Source organism: Mus caroli, unplaced genomic scaffold (genome assembly GCF_978045245.1).
Source record: "Mus caroli unplaced genomic scaffold, Mus_caroli_1 scaffold_12, whole genome shotgun sequence".
Lineage (NCBI taxonomy): Eukaryota > Metazoa > Chordata > Mammalia > Rodentia > Muridae > Mus > Mus caroli.
The window spans coordinates 94,702,231-94,722,600 of record NW_028227267.1 but is presented as its reverse complement, the minus strand read 5'-3'; the positions used below and the strand labels follow the sequence as shown (position 1 = coordinate 94,722,600).

The 20,370-nt window shown below is 40.7% G+C and overlaps 1 protein-coding gene and 1 long non-coding RNA gene across 5 annotated transcripts in view; one reads left to right on the top strand and one right to left on the bottom strand.

Moving 5' to 3' along the window:
• Positions 1–1,800: 1,800 nt before the first annotated feature.
• Positions 1,801–11,997, bottom strand: LOC147001929 (uncharacterized). 3 transcript variants are annotated; one of them, XR_015044699.1, is made up of 3 exons: positions 8,119–11,997; positions 5,564–5,667; positions 1,801–5,092 (listed from the first exon to the last, which is right to left on the bottom strand). It is a non-coding gene; the product is annotated as an uncharacterized LOC147001929 (long non-coding RNA). The 3 variants fall into 3 exon arrangements; XR_015044698.1 differs by having other exon boundaries at positions 1,801–5,667; positions 8,119–8,163; positions 9,307–11,997; XR_015044697.1 differs by lacking the exon at positions 5,564–5,667 and having other exon boundaries at positions 8,119–8,163; positions 9,307–11,997.
• A 3,169-nt stretch (positions 11,998–15,166) lies between these two features.
• Positions 15,167–20,370, top strand: part of Dach1 (dachshund family transcription factor 1) — a 383,574-nt gene continuing 378,370 nt past the window's right edge. For both annotated transcript variants that reach the window (XM_021181594.3, XM_021181596.3), the window contains exon 1: positions 15,167–16,283. In XM_021181594.3, the coding sequence (XP_021037253.1) occupies positions 15,451–16,283 (833 nt within the window). In that variant the 5' untranslated portion in view covers positions 15,167–15,450. The remainder of the gene's footprint in view (positions 16,284–20,370) is intronic.

Here is a 20,370-nt window from a genome sequence, read left to right as displayed (position 1 = left end):
CATTGGAAAGCTCTGGGCTGAACTGAAAGAACCTGCCAGAATGAATGATAAAAGATTCCTGGCCTCAACTTCAAGCCTCCACCCACATTAACATGAATGTGCATAAAGACTCAGATGCATAAATGTGTGTTTACAAACATGCACAAGAATACATGATTGTGAAAAATTATGAAGCACAATAGAAATGTCAGTGAGAGAAGAAAGAGATGAACCTAACTAGTGACATGAAAATATTGTTCAATGACCCTCAATTGGCATTGAAGTCATATACTTTTTGTTTACTGTTCCAGTTGGTTTTGTGTACCTAGGAGTGCTGAGCCTAAAAATGAAGTAGACTAAAGTCTCATTCAATAGCCAACTTTATTTAGAGCATCGGGCAATTTACACTCTGAGGGTTAAGAAGAGTCACTTGAGTAAAATGTACAATTCCAAGACCAAGCAGCACATGACAAATAAATGATTTTCTATAGAGACTTACGAATAACAACAGCTGAAGTAAACATGCTCCTATACTCCTAGGAGGAGCACCAAACTCTGTTCCAAGAACAACATCCTGCTTTGAAGAAATTGATGTTTCAAGACTCTTGTATAGTTTTCTCACATCACTCCATTCTTGGATTGTTTTCTGACATTTTTTTTCCATTTCTGTGTAATAAATATCTGGTGACTATCTTTCTAGCATAATTCATCCTTCCATTTTTAAAAGCATCTTCCTTCTAAAAAAATCTGAACCCTAGATGTTACAACTATCCCTCAAATCTTTGCTTCAAATTACTCTGCCTGGTTCACCTTGAATTTGTAGCATTGAGAGTCTAGGTCAAGCTTAACAAATCCTAAGGCCCCAATATAATTATCATCAACATTAGAAGGGAACTGTTTGTCTAAATTACACATAATAGTTCATTTAGTCATCATGAGAATGCACCAGAGAGGATACACCCATTGTCTCTTTTTCATAGTAAGTAAACTGAGGTAGATAAAGGTAACCCTGAATCATATGCACACTAGGTTTTGAACGTCATGTATCTCACATGTCATCCAACACGGTCTTAGCACTTGATATTTCTCTTGTTCAGTTTCTTCATCTATAAATGTACAAATGTGTCCTTCCTGGATTCCCAACTAGAGTATTGAGGAGGCAAAACTTGGTGTATTTCAGTTTCTGGAGTTAAAAGAACTGAGCTTGACTTCTGATAGAATCGTTAATCTTTCTGTGTGGAATCCAGACAGAGAAATTGAAGACACCCTGACAAGTGTGTCTTCTGAGATCAGAGGTGGTTTGACAGGGTGTCTAAGTTTCTGGTCTCAGTCACCCTGAGACTAGCTGGAGCCCTAACCTTCCATTAAAGTGATGATGTGAGCTTATTCAGGCCCCTTTCTGGATAAACTAGCTTAAATTTTAAAGCTTGCAAGTAGGAGTCATGAGTAATTAAGGATGCCAATCGGCATCACTGTGGGAGAGTCTTTAGCAATACTCAGCCATCCAGTAAGATAGCAGATTGCTGACTTAGTACTGGCTGGGGATCCAGCAGGCTGCTCTGGTAGCAAGGCAGGGTCACAACTACTTCACATGTGAGTGACAGATATGTGAAAAAATAAGGGAAATAAGATGGGACCCTTTCACAGTTGATGCAACCCTAGAATAGAAGGGCAAAGGTTTTCACTTCTCAAGTTCCACTTTCCTCTCTCTCTCTCTCTCTCTCTCTCTCTCTCTCTCTCTCTCTCTCTCTCTCTCTCTGTGTGTGTGTGTGTGTGTGTGTGTGTGTGTGTGTGTGTGTGTGTGTGTGTGCATATGAGAGAGAGAGAGAGAGAGAGAAGGAAGGAAGGATACTGGGGGTTTGGAACGATAGCTCAGCATTTATACACATAGTACATGTTGGGACTGAAATTTGAATTCCCTGAACCCAATAAATGCTTGATGGACAATGTGCCCTGCTTGTAATCCCAGTGATCAAGAAGTCAGGCATGGTGTATCTCCAGAGAAAGTTGACTGGCCAGACTAGCCACAACAGTGCTCTGGAACCAGCTGAGAATACCTACCTCAGAGAACAAAGCAGCTATTGACTCCCTAAATCAAGTTCAATTCCATTTGTACACACAAACCCACACTCACACACAGGTGCATTCACACCCAAGAACATCACAAACATACACACACAGAGACAAACACACACAAAAAATGTAAAAGAAAAAAAGAATAATTACCTTTATTATATAATATGAGGATTAAATGAAATAATTCATAGAAAGGTTTTCCGCACTGCCTGACATATATAAGTAACTGCTCTGTAGATAAAACTGAGATTTGAACCTGGTGCGGAATACGATGCAGATGGGGATTTGCAGATATTTGAGCTCATAGTTTAGGAAAATTTCAATTATATATTAGAAACTAGCAACTGTTCTCATCTCTTATACCTCTATGCCTTCTTGAATATCCCCTACCTTCCAGTACAAACAAGACTAGACTATCATATATACATTCCACAGAGGCTTAAGGCATAGTCTTAAAAATGGACACAAATCCATCCAGGGTAAACATAACATGTACAATCAATCCAGACCAAAGCAAATCTGAAACACCACTAAGCATTCTACAGTATTTTAAGTGTTTTTCTGAAAAAACAAAAACAAAAAACAAGCCTAATCATTAAAACATGAATATATAAGCAGTTTTCTCAAATCGAATCTGATGAGATCTTTCCTGCTTGGATTTGAGCTTTGTAGTCTTTCAGTGAGTGATGAAGAAACTTCCAGATGGAGAGGTTTAATTTGTGAGATTTTCCCCTAGCCTATTCACATTGGCTTTAACTTCCATTTTAAATTACAGAGAGAATCCCCAAAATTTCAAATAGCCCCAAGAGATCTGATGAAATAGCTAATCTCTTTCCATGAGCATGCTAACAAAAGCAATTTCTTACCAAGCTATATACTACCCAGTGGGACTGATAATGAATCTGCATTATGGTAACCTTTGAAAGAAGGAAAGAACACCTTTGGAGGAGCTTCGTCTATTAGACGGTGTACATCTCTTGGTGTGTGGGTGCTCTTCTGTGTGGATACAGCGTTCACTCTGCTATGCCAAGACCTGCTGTCTTTCATTTTCTCACAACACCTCTTAATTTACAAAACCCACCTTATAACACTCCATAATTAGAACCAGTAAACAGCAAACACAAACGTGCTGAACAGCTTTCTCAGTGTTCAACATTGCTTACTTTGAAAAGGCACTAGATTTACATAGCTGATTGTAGACTCCGCACTGATTTCCTGTTACAATTTATAGGATTTAAATTCGTGCTCTGGCAAGAAGTCTGTGATTATTTATTTATTTGTAAACTAAAAGGGAGGGGGAACCTTGCCTGATGTCACCTAAATGAAAAACAGCAGCATTTCCTGGGAATCTCCTACAGAGGGCACCTTCACCTTATTGCAAACCCAAGTGAAAGAGAATCTCAGTGGGGAGCAGAGACAGAACCTGTAAGGCAGCAGCAGATTTACTTGTTTTCATGAACCAGTTTTCTTTATGGTGTCTTTGTTACCTTATCTTTAATGAAAAAGAGCTGGTAACCCTGTGTCCAATAGATACAGGCTACTAACACAACCTTATTATTATATTCAGCTTGCTTGTGGGTGAGCTGGAGACAGCTGTTCATATTGCCTAAGAGGCAACAGATCAATGAAAGAGGAGGGAAGGACAAGTTTTGAGCTGCCTATTTTTTTTTTTTTTTGCAACAATGTCCTTTATACAGCTGAGGATATTTTTAAAGCATTGTATTGGAGAACAAAGTCCAATGATAAAAATACAGTGTTGGCATTACCCGTCTTCTCTGTGTTGTTAAGGTTAGTAAGTGCTTTTGGACAGAGTTATTTCCATAGGAAAAATAAATACGTTTTTTAGACACGGAGAAAAACAGTCAGTATAAACTAATTCTAAGGGAGTCGTAAAGAAAACAATCTGAAAAGTAGCATGTGAGCCTGTGTACCTAGGTCAAGCAGCTTCTTAGGGCTGTTTGTATACAACTGAATCCTTATGTGAAAGTCTAGTATCTTATTTTAGATCGTAGTGTTCAAATAAGACATTATCATTCTGTAAAAAAACAGGGGACTCTATAAAAGAAAACATTTCCTTAACATTTATCAGCACAAAGTAAACACTGCATATATCAAGCGAGCCTCAAATGGAGCATTAATTTGGTGTTGATTCGGGAGTGAGTTTTCATTTTGTTATGGTTAATCACAACACATAAATCCAATGTGTACAAATAACTTTTGGTATATTTGCCTCAACTGTTAGGTAGCATCTTATGAAATCCAGAAAGTGCTAAGAACCTTTTTTTGGTTGTTTGTTTGTTTTTGAAAGAAAACGATTTTGGATAATAAAATCAAAATATTAATGATAGAAATTCTTGGATATTAGGTATTATAAAAAACAGAAGATCTAGTTTTTCTCTTTATATTTTCAAATGAGATATAATCTGCTTGTTTGTTAGCTGGAACACATACTACATACTACATATTGTATTTCCAGTGCATCAGTTACGTATTCTCAATTCTATATTTCCAGTTAACATTTTGCTTTCAGAACCAATTAAACTTCCTGTTGCTTCTATTGAACTATTTGGGTAAATGTTTGTTCTATACTTGCCATACTAACAAATAAGCATGTGTGGGTGCATCTTAGTTACCTTTGAAAATGTATTAAGGGAATGTCTAGAATTTCTTACCAGCAACTGCTTAGAAAGTTGGTTTCCTCTTTAGTACTGACTTTAGCTTCCGTGTCCATCAGTCCCCTAGTAAAACCCAACAGAGAACTCCCTGTTAGCAACAGGCTGAAGTTTGTCCTAACACTGGAATCAGACATATTTCAAAATCAGTTAAATGAGCTTCTGGGAGAAGGAGATCCATTTTCTGCTCAGCTGAGCTGGTTGCTTCCCAGGAGATAACACCTAGATAGGTCCCAGTCCACCTCCCCAGGAGTCCCTGACACCTTGTTGACATCCCCTGGTGTTCTGTGGCTTCTGGCACTTTGATGCATTCCACAGCTCAAGACTTTGAAGACACAGGCCATTCAAGTCCCCCTCACTTCCCTCTAAAGGGAGAGAAAATGAAAAAGTCAAGCAGGTCAGACAATTTAAATGGGGTAGCAGGAGGACTTGCTATTGCTCTGTCAGGAATAGCTGCGAGTGATCCCTAAATCATCTACTGAAAAAGTAGTAAGAGATCTTCCTTTAAATCAGGATAAAACATTGGAGAAGAAGTCGAGATAACTCCCCAGGCAAAAGCAGATTAGGGCCAGGGAAAGACTCCAGAAAAGCTAAATGTGTAAACCATGCCCTATCCCTTTAAGGTCCAGTGGTTCAGGTAACTTTTATGGGGGTAGGGAGTCCGGGATGCTGTTGTAGTTATACTCTAACCAGGGAAGTCAGAGAGTTTTCAAGAAATACTGTAGATTTTGCCATTGCACTTTTATTAAATGTTTTTCAAGATCTCAGAAGTTTCTTTGGGACCAGGGTTGATCATTTACCCACATGATGCTGGCTTGTTTCTCATGAGTGTTTACCTCTAAGCAGACTCTGGGGACCCATGAAGGTTTGAAACGCATAGGCAAGTAGTAACATATATCCGCAAAATATGTGTAGTCTTTTAGTTTTCCATTATCTTGAACTGAGAAATGAAAAATGAAAACCATTTTACTCCTACTTCCTCAAAAAAGGGTCTCTTTGAAAGATGGCTGAGTGGGAGGTCATGATCAGTGACTATTTCCTTTAAAAACCCATCCTTAGCCTACAACTCAGCTACAGGGGACAGTAAGTGGCCCTAAAACACTATTTGAAAATTTCTTCCTTCAAAAGGTTAGGGGGCCTGTATGGAGATGGTTCTGCTGCACACAGCCGGGAGGTTGCCTACAGAGAGCCCTATTTAGAATACTTCCCAGGTTGCCCCTGAAGGTGAAGGTAAGGATCCTCCATAGACCTTTTGTGGTGTGTGGCATAGTCACTGTGGAAATGGCAGCACAGTATTTGCAGTCCTCTGATTGGACAATGTTCTATGACATTCCCATGCAAAACCTCTATCCTGTTATAGAAATAGCACAACATGACACTGCATGAGAACGAAGGAACAGGGTGAATTGATTTTATTCACAGCATCCTCTGCAACCGACAGACAGCATGCATAGCTGGGTATGCTTCATGCAAGTTTGCTGTGCACAGTACAATGAGTGTAAGTTTAAAAAGTTTACAGACCTTTGCACACACCCTTTGGGCGCTTGTCTTTGGAAGGTGAAGTAGCAACCACAAATCAACCTGTACTCACTGTCTCAGGGAACAATCTGGTGTGTACTCTTTTATTTTCCATCTTGTTGAAGACTCCTTAGCATCTCTTTTGATGACTAGGAAACGATAACTCTTACAGCACGGAGGCCAGAAAGCTCTTCTCACTGGCCTAGGACTCTATTTCTCATATCTTAGAGATCTAACTTGGTTGTATCTCCAGATTTTATTCAAAAAAAAAATGTGTTCCCAAATTAGGTTGCAAGAGAACAGGGTGCACATATCTAAGCATTTATTTCTGGCATATGTGGTCTGAATGAAGCCATGCACTATATGAAGAATGAACCATTTGCATAATTTGGTGGTGAAAGTAATGGGTGACGTTACATAGGAAAAGCTGTGCAAATTACCCAGGTAACATTTACTGAGCAATATGCAAGCTTATAGCATCATACTAGATATTAGCAATGAGTAAAATTGGCTAAGGCCACCGGAAGAAAAACATATTGGTAAGTTTGAAAACATGAGATGATCATATTTTTTCTACCAGAATATAAATTATGAATCATTATAATGCATAGCTTTGAAGCAACAACACTGGGGTTAGTTGGCTAGCCCCTTGTGCAGAGGTACTTGACAGGGAGACCCGGCAACCTGAGTCCCCAGACCTCTAGTAAGGAGAAAAATCAACTGCCAAAAGTCAGCAAAGATTCAGGGATATGACAAACTTTGAACCATTCAGGAAATAATGAGTCTGAGTTAGATGAGAAGTGTTCAGTTTTAGACACAAGGATGAACTAGAGGTAAAAACATAAAATGAGTTTAACAAAGAGGAGGCCTCTGGTACACTCAGATCTGTCCTTGAAGTAAGGGGTCTGATATGTCCATTCCGGCCTCTGACAAGGTCCTACATTATTCTGATGCAAGCTGGAGGGCTGAGAAGCTGACCTGAGAAAATGCTAATTCTCAGAGTCTGGCAAAGATATTAGTTGCATTACTATTTGTTATGTTTTTTTAAAGCAGTTAATATCTAAGTTTACAATGACCAAGTGACTTCAGAGAGCTGTTGTGCCCAACCCCTTTCCACGTCATTGTTTCAAAGCACAGCATCTGCTTCCAGATTTAATATTTGCTGAAGCATAGGACTGAGACACGCTACTACAAAATGCCTCCCCCTTAAAACCAGTATTCCCCAGCCCTGTTAAATCAACAGAAAAATTCTTTCCCCCCTCCCTAGTCCTAGAGCCCTTAGGAGTCTAAATGGTAATGATCAGATCATTTGAGAGAATGGCATTTTGATGCTTCCCTTTACAAGGTCTTAAGTCAAGGAAGGTGTCCCTTTCCCAGTGATCTGTGCCACATTTTGTTTCCTAGCATTACTGAAGCTGACCAGGCACGGATCACTGGGTGAGTATGCAATCTTAAACACGTCTCATATACATTACTGGTTCCCTTCCAAATGCAGTCTCTCACAGGATAATACACCACTTTCCAGCTTTGATAGCAAAGTCTCTTCATTCCACGAGGCTCCACATCCTCCCCTACACTTTATCTCAACCATCATGAGATGATCAGAGGGGAAAAAAAAAAAAACGAAGGAGGGTGTGAGCTTCAGGATCAAGGTTCCAACTTGTGTCTTGAACAATTTGGAATTGTAGATTCTCCCACTTAACTTTTGAAATTCCTGCCTAAGGTATTTTTGTCTTAAGATCCACCATTAAAATGAAGTTATCACAACAGCATGTCCATATTTAGATAACTTAGGAAGCAAGTATTAAATATACACTGATATCTGAGACAATACTGACACACAAAATCTTATAGAAATGAAAACAGTGCTCACATTTTGTGGTTCAGGTCTGTTCATTAGAAATGTGGCACAATGTTCCTGCAACAACAAGGTATGCTATTGAAAGTAAAGTACTCCCACATTCACTGGATACTAATAATGGCCACATTTCCAAACCAATGACTTTTTTCCCATGAACTCTAACGGCAAGGTGTGTTTTTACTGACAGTTCACTTGGATCAGGTCATGTCGTATTGTATTTCATCTTGTGACTCTGTGAACTCTAACTTTCTTTGAAGTTGAGCTGTGTCAATCTGTTTCCCTGTCTGAATAACTCTTACATGAACCTTACTGACCCAAGCAAACTCATTGAAACATACTATTTCCCTGTAATTGATGTTCCAAATGAGCATCCTTTCTTAGTAAAATGTTCATGAAAACAAAGCAGCCTTGCATCCGGCACAAGTCGCATCATAATTAAATTTTATTTTATCCCATTGAGGCATGCTAAATGTTGAACAAAATATAATTTTAAGTAATTTGTTTGTATTCTTATCCGTAGGAGTTGGAAATTAACAGCGTTGCTAGTTTGTGTTCACTGTTAAGCCTGGAGAGCGGAGAGATTGCTTTGCAAACATTACAGTTATTATGTCTGCAGTTGGTACTCTTTGTATAAATTATTGATCAGCCAGCTTATTTTTCTTTCTGCTTAATGGATATTATAGCATAGCCGTTTACAACGCTATAGTTAAGGTTGTGTCAGCACTTCCATTGTAATAAACCCTCTGTTACAGGGGTTTATAACTTGTTGTAAAAATTTGCTCTGGGCTGAAACTTGACATACAATATCAAGCTTCTAGGAGGTAGCAATTGTTTTCTTTTCAATTTAAAATTTTTTTCTCTGTCCAAAAAGTAATAAATAACAAACAGTTTATTCTTTTCTAGCAAACATTGAAAGTTCTGTCTTCAAGTAAATCAATCTTATGGGCAATTTGTTGGATGATGACCCCTTCTTTGATTTCATTAACCACAAAAAAGGAAAACAAAAAGCTAAGATAATGAAGTAAAACAACAAAAAAGTCAGTTAATCAAGAGAAACTTATGTGGTCAAGTAATTTTCTTCTATTATGAAAAAGTTACATTGTACTTTATATCTCAATATTTAGCATATATTTGCACTATAACAAATAAAATGGTTTCCTTCCAAACTATTCTTAACTACTTATCTTTTAAGTTACTTACCTGCCTTAATACAGATCTTGTTCACGTAAAGAGAAAAGAGGCCAAAATTAGAAAACAAATAGGAAAATTTGCAATTAAAAGCCCAATACCAAGTGGAAAAGCAGGGAATTAAATATGTCTGACTGCCCTCACTGTCATCGAGCCTGCCATTATTTTCAGGATGATGGCCTGGTTTAAAACGTGAAGGAATTTAATCTGAATTTATATTATTGCGGCTATTGCCCCCTCCTACCATTCAACTGTTCCATGATCTCACTGGGCTTGCTGTTTTAAGGATTATTTGTCTGGACAGCCTTTTCATACAACCCCACAAGTGGAATGGACTTACCTGAAACTGGGTACTTATAGGAACATATAACTAATTCATCATGAGGAGTTGACTACCAACTCTGGGAATGATGCATGTTTGGAGTCTGAAAAAAAATTCCACAGTGAATGTTTTTTCTCCATTAATCTATTTTTACCACTACTACATGGTCCCTCACCTGAGTTTGGATATTTCTTATTATCTGTCGCATAACCAGAAAAGTATTTTCTGACATGTGTGGCCTTTATTCTGAATAAGCAGAAAGGGCTTAAGAGGAGCAAGGGAGGTGTGTTGGTCTCCACTGAACCATTTGGAATTGGATCGACATTAATGCAAATAGATGATTGCATGTTCACACAGACACGTATTTCCTATCCCTGCATCTCTCTGTTGTAGGAGAAAAAAAAAAAAAAAAAAAAAGAAAACCTGAATGCTGCTCAAAACAATTCTAACTACCTCATCATTAATTATCTGCCAACTCTCTGCTTTTCATTAGAGAGTGCCACTGCCAGAGAAAAGTCTCATTCCTGACCCTTAAGGAGAGGCAGAGAATTAGAATAGAAAGGGAGCCGAGGGACACAAAAGCCACCAAAATTCAGGCAGAAGGATAAAAATGGGGATGGAAAAGCCTGGAATTAAAAAGTTTGAAGTCTGTACTTAAGTTAGCTAAGGTGTGTGTGCTGGACTGATTGTCAAGGCCCTGTGAGTCAAAAGAAGGCTTGAGAGAGTTACTTGGCATAATTTCTCCATCTTCAATGATTTACTACTGAAATGCAAACATCAATTTTGGACTCTCTCCTGAGAAACATTTAACAAAGTCAGTGAACTACTGGTACCCTGATATCTTTCTAGATTTGCCAAACTCTGATAGCTCTTTAATAAACCTATGACTGAAGTTTATCTTAGTCTATGTTTTTTTTTTTTTTATTTCTATTAAGGAAAGAAGTCCATTAGTAAATATACAGATGTAAAAATGGTCTTCTGTACTTAGCCATTGTGGTGAATTGTAGGACTGTTGAGAAAGTATTCCATTGTTAAGGCTGTTTGTGGCGGGTGTGCTAATGCACTCTTTGATTGAGTGAATTAGCAGTCATAACAATCTGGCAGTCTGGCCATAGAAGTGTGCTCAAATTGATTTGTGTTATGGCTGGACTGGAAAATCTAGTGTTAGTTGTTTTTTGCCCTGGGGCATTGTTTGTACCAAACTCTACTTTTCATTTAATTTTCCAATACATTTTGAAAGATTGAAATGCTTGTGATCAACATTTGATCCACTTGCATTATTTAAAAAAAAATCTGAAAGTAATTTCAGATTCCAAAAAAACCTTGCTTTCAATTAGGGTAAACATAATTAGAGTGACGTCGTGCTCTGAATGGTAAATCTGCCTTTGAATCTATTAAGCATGTTTTCTCCTTGTCCTGTCAGTGTAAGGAATTTAGTATAGATCTATAGCATACAGTTGTAATTTCTAACATGTATGCTCCTAATGGAGTTTGTAGAAAATTAAAGAATAAAATTATAATGAAGCTTTAGTGTATCTCTTTTCATATATGCCTAAATTGCTCCTGTTTCATTTAGAAATACCATAAAAAACAACAAACTCAAAAGCTTTCAGAACATTGTGAGATATTAAAAGAATGTATTCATATATACATTGCACAGTTAGTCTATGCTTTCTTATGTTGCTAAAAAGAATTAAGTATTTTTTATTTTTTTAAAGAAAAACACTATACCAGTTGCTATATTGAAACTCTGAAGAATGAAAACCTGACTTATCTTAGATCTGTCAATATTTATATCTTTCTTACAATCTTCTTCTTTGCAGTCATTTACCAGAATTATAATGCAGCATGAATAAACCTAAAAAATGACTATTGATTACAGAGAAAGCTTTGTGAAATCATTTAGTCAGTTTCCCCACTTGAGAAATCACTGAATGCAACATGCCAATAGATAAGAACGGAAGAGATGTGATACAGTTCTGTGCCTCCCTGCGTTAATAAAAGGGTCAAAAACAGATCCCCACAGAATGCATCTTTTTATACTCAAATAAAATGATACTTACCAAATCCCAACTACAAATCCATCTTTTTACACATTTATTCTTCCCTTTTGAAACCACAGGTTGTGGAAGCATGTTTTTATGTGTCCCCATTTGCCACTGAGCCTTTTAACCAAATAGGATGCTCTCATCGCCCACTAAAGTGCCTGTTGCCATTCAGGTAATCACCAGGTCTTTAGCTGCAACAACTGCTTTGTATTTTCTCACTGTCTCCTGCAAAGCTTACAGCTCTTCTCCAAACTGCATTTCATACTAAGCTGAAGTCTGTATCCTGTGCTGATTTTTGTTAAGTAATAAATGATGAGACCATTCTTTTTATGAGTTCCCATTCTAACCGGGCTCCTCAAATGGGGAGAGGAGGGGGAGGGGGAGGGGAGGGGCCAGAAGAGGGCAGAAGGAGGGAAGAAAATACCTTCCCTGAACTGTACAAGCTAAGCTTCAAACGATATCCTAAGAAAGAAATTAAAGACTTCTTAATTAGTGCAGCAATTAAGCTTTCTTGGTAGCATTTTAATCAGCATAGGCCCTATCAAAGGACAAACAGAACGATTTGCAGGTCTTTGAATTTTAAACAGTCTTATTGATTTCAGCACAATACGTCTCCACAAAACATAGGGAGAATTTTCTAATATCAGTTACAGTACTTTGAGTTTTGCTTATACAAATTGAATGAAGGTTAGGAAAGATGAGATGGATGGAGAGCGTCTTAAAAACCAAGACCTGTAAAACAATAAACAGGACAAAAGCTTTCCATGCGAAAGATTCAATGGGGAATTTGAAATCTTTCTTAAGTTGATCTATGTGCTGTGTTAAACACGGTTTGACTTCTTCATCGCAGGAAAGAATTTTTCCAAGAATAGGAAAGAAAGAGATAAAAGCAGTATGCTTTTCCAGGCGTTCTCTTTCCGGTACATTTTATTTTGCAACCTTTGACTTTACAAACCCTATTGTTTGAAGGAAAGAACAAGTGGTGGTTCCTTGAAAAGGTTCAGAAACCTGAGGTGGGGGGAGGGGAGGAGTCCCATATAGGTAGAGGAACATGCTCGGGGGACTTTGCTTCTAAGTGAAGCCATTGCTTGGAGCCCACGTTTCCCTCAGAACATTTGAAGTTGGCTGGAAGCAGGGAGGGATTATGGCTTGCTATGCATCACTGCTTCTCTTCCTGTTTGTTGCTTCTTCAGAGTGTGGCAGATTTTGGATGAGTGATAGTTTAAGGAAACATAAGAATGAGAATGGTACGGTCAGGCTTTGGCCACTTAACTGGCCTTTTCTATTTGTGGTACCAATACTTGAAACATTCCATAATTTACCATTTAAAAAGCACACTAGGGTTTATTGAAGTTAGGAATGGCATTCACAAATAAATTAGTTTTTTTTTCTTTTAGAATTTAGCACTTTCCACAGTGTTGTATTTCACAAATGCAGTAATTTGACATTTTAAAAGTTGGCAATATTTCTAAAATATATTTTTATATTTGTGGTATATACTGAATCTATGTTTTTAGTTAAGAATAGGTTTGATGATTCAAAAATTATTAAACCTCACCTCATTATAACACATTGGGGCAAACAGCTGTGAAAACTTCATCTGTCTTTGTAGAAGTTTACATACTTTTATTCAATTTTTTAAAAAATTCTTACAGTGTAAGAAAGCTTTTCAATACAAGTATTGTGCCCCAAAGTTTAGCATAAGAGAGTAATAAGACAATAGTGTCATATTTCACTTTAAAGGATTCCTATATATTTAGACAATAAACTTCAGAGTTCAGTGGATTTAAAAAGATAAAGAGAAAAGTGATAATTTCAATTCCTAAATGGCAAAAATAACATCCTAACATTTCTCAAATCTACGAGCCTGTTATAATAGTTTATTTCTTATATTTGTCATGTGCTACCTCCCTCTCACATCTTATGAAATCTCCAGACATGTGTAGACAGGTTCAATGCCTAACTACTCCAGATTCCTAGAGATATAAGCAACAAACACACAGGACCTATGCTCAAATTCTATGCTGGTCAAACATCCGGGAACAAACATTGCTGTGCAACAAGTTAGAGAAGCCAGGAGGAGAAAATGAGCGTCTTACTCCCCTCATGTAGCCCAAAACCACTATTCCCTCTCCCTTCTGTCTTTACAAGTCAGCCAGGAGGCTTAGTTTCTATTTCATTATTTACAAACACATTCTCACTGAGAAAGCAAAAAACGAAGTTCCCAAAACATAGCAGGACTTTCCAAATATGAAAGGAACCCAATAATTATTGTGTGACTTAAATAACACACTTTCGACTCTCCTCAGGTACTGAAGGAGACATGAGAGTTGATTACTGTGCAAGACAGGTGAATTAATTAGAGTTTTGGGTAAGAAACATCAGTGTGTTTTTGTATTTTACTTTCTAATCTTCAAGGACTGCTGATCTCTTTAGAAATTTCTAGATAAAGAAGTCATCCCTGACCAGTCTCTGGAGGTGAAAGGGAAGTTGTTTTAATCCACTATATTCCAGTCTACTAGGAAATAAGGAATTCTATCAGGAGCACCCATTATTCTTAAGTGACTTTCTTCCCGCAGCTTGAAAACTCGTCTCTATCTTTATATAAACATTTTTTGATACAGAAAAAAAAAAAACCCTTCAGATACACAAAATAGTCCACTCTGCTTACATGTGAATTTTCCTATAATAATAATAATAATAATAATAATAATAATAATAATGATAATAATAAATAATTGCCCAACAGTCATGAGCTGGGGATATGTTTCCTTTTGTAACTGCTTGCACAAATGCCCCGTGTGTGTGTGTGTGTGTGTGTGTGTGTGTGTGTGTGTGTGTGTGTAATCCTAAATCCTTGAAGGTGAGCTGGCAGCGGTACCGCCGCTCTTTCAGTCGTGAGGCGTTTGCTCAGAACCTTTTTTGGGGGGTGGGTGGGTGGGAGCTAAGAGTCTTCTCCTCCAAAGCCACAGAGGAGGTGGCAGGCAATGTAACGGTAGCAGCGCGAGAAGTAGATGACCAGCTCTCTCTCCCTCTCTCTGAGCACCACTCTTGGGCCCCGGTTTTTCTAGGGCTTTCCTCCCACCCTTTTTCTCCGTACCCCCCCTCCCCACTCCCGTTTTCTACCCACCCCCTTTTCCTCGGTCTCGCGTTCTTGGAGTCTGTGCTCCGAGTTCCTGGTTGGATAATTTGGGTTAATACTAGTGAGTGAGGTTTTCGCGGCTTCAAAGGGTATTTCAAGTATCCGGAGCTCCTCCCCTCCGCACCGTGTGACAACAACAACTCGTCCAGCCGGCAGCCTGCACTTTCAGCTCATTTTCTCTCTGTCATTCCCCTCTCAATCTTTGATCAATGTACTTGCCAGGGAGAACCCAAGTCCCTCAACCCTCCTCCTTTTCACCTTCATCCTTAACTTTGTGCTAGAGCGGGACCCACACACCACCAGCCGACCCTCCCCGCCCCACCCCCGCCTCCCCCCCCCACCCCCAAGAGCAGCCCGCGATCCCAGCCCCGAGAGAGGACTCGCATTTCGACTTGCGGGACACTTTTGTGCGTTTCTCTCTCGAGCGCCTCTCGCGCTCGCCCCTCCTGCGCTCGCTCTTTCTTAACCTCACCTCCTTTTTCTCCTCTTCTCTCCCTCTCTCCAACTAAGGTTCCTTCCTAGAGTGCTTGTTGTCTCTGCCCCCCCTCGATCCTTGTCCCCCTTTCTCCCCCTTCCCCTCTGGGGGGTGTGTGGCAACTTTTCCCCCTCGCTTCTCCTCCTTCTGTTTCCCCTTATATGTGACCATGGCAGTGCCGGCGGCTTTGATCCCTCCGACCCAGCTGGTCCCCCCTCAACCCCCGATCTCTACTTCTGCTTCCTCCTCGGGCACCACCACCTCCACCTCCTCGGCGACCTCGTCTCCGGCTCCATCCATCGGACCCCCGGCGTCGTCTGGGCCAACTCTGTTCCGGCCGGAGCCCATTGCCTCTTCTGCTTCTTCTTCAGCCGCGGCCACAGTCACCTCTCCTGGTGGCGGCGGCGGCGGCAGCGGAGGCGGCGGTGGCAGCGGCGGCAACGGAGGCGGCGGCGGGAGCAACTGCAACCCCAGCCTGGCGGCCGGGAGCGGCGGCGGCGGCGGCGGCGTTAGCGCTGGCGGCGGCGGCGCCTCCAGCACCCCCATCACCGCGAGCACCGGCAGCAGCAGCAGTAGCAGCAGCAGCAGCAGCAGTAGCAGCAGCAGCAGCAGTAGCAGCAGCAGCAGCAGCAGTAGCAGCAGCTGCGGCCCCCTCCCTGGGAAACCCGTGTACTCAACCCCGTCCCCAGTGGAAAACACCCCCCAGAATAATGAGTGCAAAATGGTGGATCTGAGAGGGGCCAAAGTGGCTTCCTTTACGGTGGAGGGCTGCGAGCTGATCTGCCTGCCCCAGGCTTTCGACCTGTTCCTGAAGCACTTGGTGGGGGGCTTGCACACGGTCTACACCAAGCTGAAGCGGTTGGAGATCACGCCGGTGGTGTGCAATGTGGAACAGGTTCGCATCCTGAGGGGACTGGGGGCCATCCAGCCCGGAGTGAACCGCTGCAAACTCATCTCCAGGAAGGACTTCGAGACCCTCTACAATGACTGCACCAACGCCAGGTAAAGAGCGGAGGGGAAACCTTCTGTCGCCCTGGTCCTTTCCCACCCTCCTCCTCGCCCTTCCCCTGCTCCCTTCCCGGCGCCGCCCGCTCAGCGCGTCCGCGAGCTGCGCGCCCTGGCGAGCACGGCCCTCTCCTGTCGATCCCCGGGGCTAGTCTCCTTCGCCCGACCTCCTGGGCAAGTTCGCACCGCTCGTGGCCTGATCTGTGCCGGCCGGGTGTTCCTGATGCTCCCTAGGGCATTCGGGCTAGGCTGCCGCTGAGCTTGGGGTGCGGAGTGGGAAACGGGAGGAAGGTGCCTTCCCAGGAGTCACAGCCCCTTCCCGGGCGCGCTGGTGACCTGCACCCGTTCCGGACACTACTGCCTGAGTGTGCACTCCTGGGACCTGGGTTCCTCCAAGAAGCCTCTGGGCACCTCTGGGATAGGAGGGAGGTCGTGACTCTGATCCTGCAGGGCTGGGAAGCTGAGGGATGCGCTCTGGGATAGGGGGGCTCCTTTAGTAAGAAAAGAGGGTGGGCTGGCAGCTGAGAGCGGCGCTGAGAAGTCAGCACCGGAACAGTACCGGGGCGCTGAGAGGAGCAGGGGTAATCTGAGAGTTCAAGCAAAGAGTTCAGCCCCACATCCCAGAGGGAAGCCTGTGTAGGGGAGGGGTTTGTGTGTGCGCGCATGTGTGTGTTTGTGTCTCCCTATCGGTGTGTGTGTGTGTGTGTGTATGTGTGTGTGTGTGTGTGTGTGTGTGTGTGTGTGTGCGCGCGCGCGCGTGAAAAGAAAAAAAGAAGTACGTTTGCCCCGGGGCAGATGTGAGGGCACAAACACGTTTTGTTCTTTAGGAAATGACCTGGTGCCCCAGACTCTTGGAAGCTGAATTGGAGAGGTGGGGAAGAAAAGAACAGGACTTGCTCGCCCTCTTTTCAAAGTGCAATTTACTAGTCTTCGCTTTCCTTTTCTTTTCTTTTCTTTCTTTCTTTTTTTTTTTTTCTTTCCACTTTCTTTTCTGAGTTTAGTAGCTCAGGAAAGGTGCAGGTGTACATTTTGCCATAGGATGCTAAGGGCTTGAATACTTTTCGCCTAGTCTTCCTTGTAAAGCATGCGCACCGAGGTAGCCTTGGGACAGTCCCTGACCCAACCAGTTTTATGCTAATGAACATTCACTGGGGGAGGATCTACCGAGAGGGGGCGGGAGTGGGGCAACTTGTCAGTTTCGGGGTAGAAATGATCCAGCTGCTGGCAGAGGGATAAGTTCAGAGGTTCTGAGAGAAAGAAAGTGGGGAAAGTTGGAGATCATAAGTAGGCACTTGGGAACTGAGAGAAAAGATTCATACACACACACACACACACACACACACACACACGTGCATGCACACACGCACACTTTGGTACCTTTAAAATAAGCTTAATGGTGAGGGGAAAAAGCAGAGGCTCTTAACAGGGCTACGGAAACTGGACAGGAGAGGTGAGAAAGCAATAGGTAAGGCCAGACCGAAAGCCAGTAGCTATTTCTTTGAGACTATTCCTCTGTAGGGCCTGGGAAGAGAAAGGAAAAGACCAGAACTCCCTCCCAACCTAACTGACCTAGCTAGAAATTCCTTTCTGTGTTTATTTGATGTTTTGATGTTCCTGTCTTGACCTCTTATTTCAGCTGTGGTGTGTGTGTGTGTGTGTGTGTGTGTGTGTGTGTGTGTGTCCTGCTCGCACATACGTGCGTGCACACATGCTTCTACTGGATCCGGTGGGTGGCCAGATGGCATTGGGCACGGGTGGGCATGGTGATTGCTAAATGCCATTTAGTCAGATAACTGTCAATCTTGGTTGTCCAGAAGATAACATATTTGTCCAAAACCTGCCGTAAAAACTACCAGAAGCAAACAGGACATTGTTGTAGAGTTATGAACAATACACAGTAAAACTGGAAGTCAGTTCACACACTTGTGCTGCTGGCTGTCACACTGACTCTGTGACAAATTGAGATGCAGCTTTCCTCTTTACTAACGAAATGCCTGCTCTTCTCCCAATATCCATTGTGTTTCTCGTGCTGAATAATCAACAGCCATTTTACATATGTGCAGGCACACACGGACATGAGCACACACACACACACACACACACACACACACACACACACACTGTGAGGAACTCCTTACAGTGGCTCTGTGATGTTATGATACCAAGACTTTAAATGGTAGTTTTAGTCATATAGTAGGAGGATAGTCTTAAAGTTACTTTAAAAAAAAGTTTTCTTTTTACTTTCTTTCCTCCTCTTTCCGGTCCCTCCAACCATCACCCTTTTCTTCCTTTTTACATTTTTCCTTCCCAGAGGTTCCTAACAGTTCTGGAGTCTTAAATTCCAAGGCCAAAGATCACTTAAACCCAGTAGAATTGTGTATCCCTTTAAAAATATGTCATCTGCATCCTAATTATATTTCATTTGGCCTTAATATTTTGTGATTAAATGTTTTGGTCTAAAATCCTACTTCAAGCTATTCTTAGGCAGGGAAAGTGCTGACTGACTATTACATTTTGATTTTATATATCAACTAGAGAGCCTTTTACACTTAAATCCGTGGAAATTCTGCTCGTTATTCTGAGAAGATTTGAATATACACCTACATAGGTTCTCCCAACACAGCCATAGGCCAATAAATGGAACTTTGCATTTGAACTTTCTCTCACCAAAAATATACAAATTGCATGTTACCATATCAGCAATTTAATACTAATTATAAGGGTTATCTTTTCCTTTCTTTATTTTGAAAGCAATAGCTGGAATACTTTGTACTTTGAACTTGAAAACTATTTTTTTTCATTTAAATCTGGTTGATGCTTTGGTGTTAAGATTTTGTTTTTATTAATCTAGATTAGAGTGACATCTTTTACCCTAGTTTCTTTCAATTATGTGTATTTAACAGACCAAGGGAAAATTTGTTCATTGTATTACTGAAAATATATAAGTAATAACATTTCTCGTATATGATTAGTTATATAGCTAAACATAGTGTTTTGTGTACATATTATGTGCTGTGTAACAGTGGGTGTCCGTGATATTAAATTTTAGTATTCTCAGTATTATAGGATATATATATCTATGAGGACTCAGCACTACTTAAAGTTCAGGGAATTTTAGGAAACTAAAAAGTGATGCTAAAGGAAAGAAACATTTTGAGAGTGACTCAGGAAGAGTAGCAAATCTTAAAGTCGATTTAATTTGCTTGAGGCTATTGAATTAGTGTGCTCTCTATGAAAATTAGAGTAAATGTTGAAGCCATCTGTCATTACCTCTAGGAGAAGAAAAAGGCACTGTCACCTTCTAGATAGCAAACCTAAAAAAAAAATACAGGTCCCAAAACATGAAAGAACATCTAAGGAAATCCATTTGAAAGTTGATAAAAGACAAAGTCTGACCTTGGTCAGTTTCCTACAATTATTATTTTAAAACTAAACACTAGTTGTCTGAACTTGGCTGTTGCATCGGAGGTCAGTTAATTAACTGCTGACCATTAAATAACAACAACAAAAAGTCATTATGTCCATGGTCAAGTTTGTTTGTGTCAGTCAATTGCTTGTTTGCAGATTTGGGTTAAAGTTTGATTTTTCTGTGAATTCATGGAATGAAAAGTGAGTCATACATTTGTTCTGAAATGCTTGTTTTCTTGATTATTGGAAGAAGATGATATTTCTGGTTTTTTAAAAGCCAGACTATGACTTGCCTTCTGGGTAGCCTGAGATTTCCAAAGTTTTTCATTTAAACAGACTACCTCATTCAATCCTTTCCGTGTATACACATAGATTCATAAACAGCATTCTTTTGTCTTTAAAGTGGATGCTATCCATGGACATAAATTGGAAGATATGCCAAGCCTTTTATGTTTCAGGGTCATATTTGAATACAGTTTTACTGTAAGAAGTGTAGCTTTCCCAGTAATTCTTTGCTTTATTTTTCTTGTCAAGGGTTTTTAATAAAGATAGGATGCTGGGGCAGTATTTATTTAACATTTTCTTCGTTGTCTGCTTTGCATTGACATGAAACTTTCAACACAAATCCAGATTCCCTCACTCCTGACAGGCACTCATGATGCCTGTCTCAGAGACA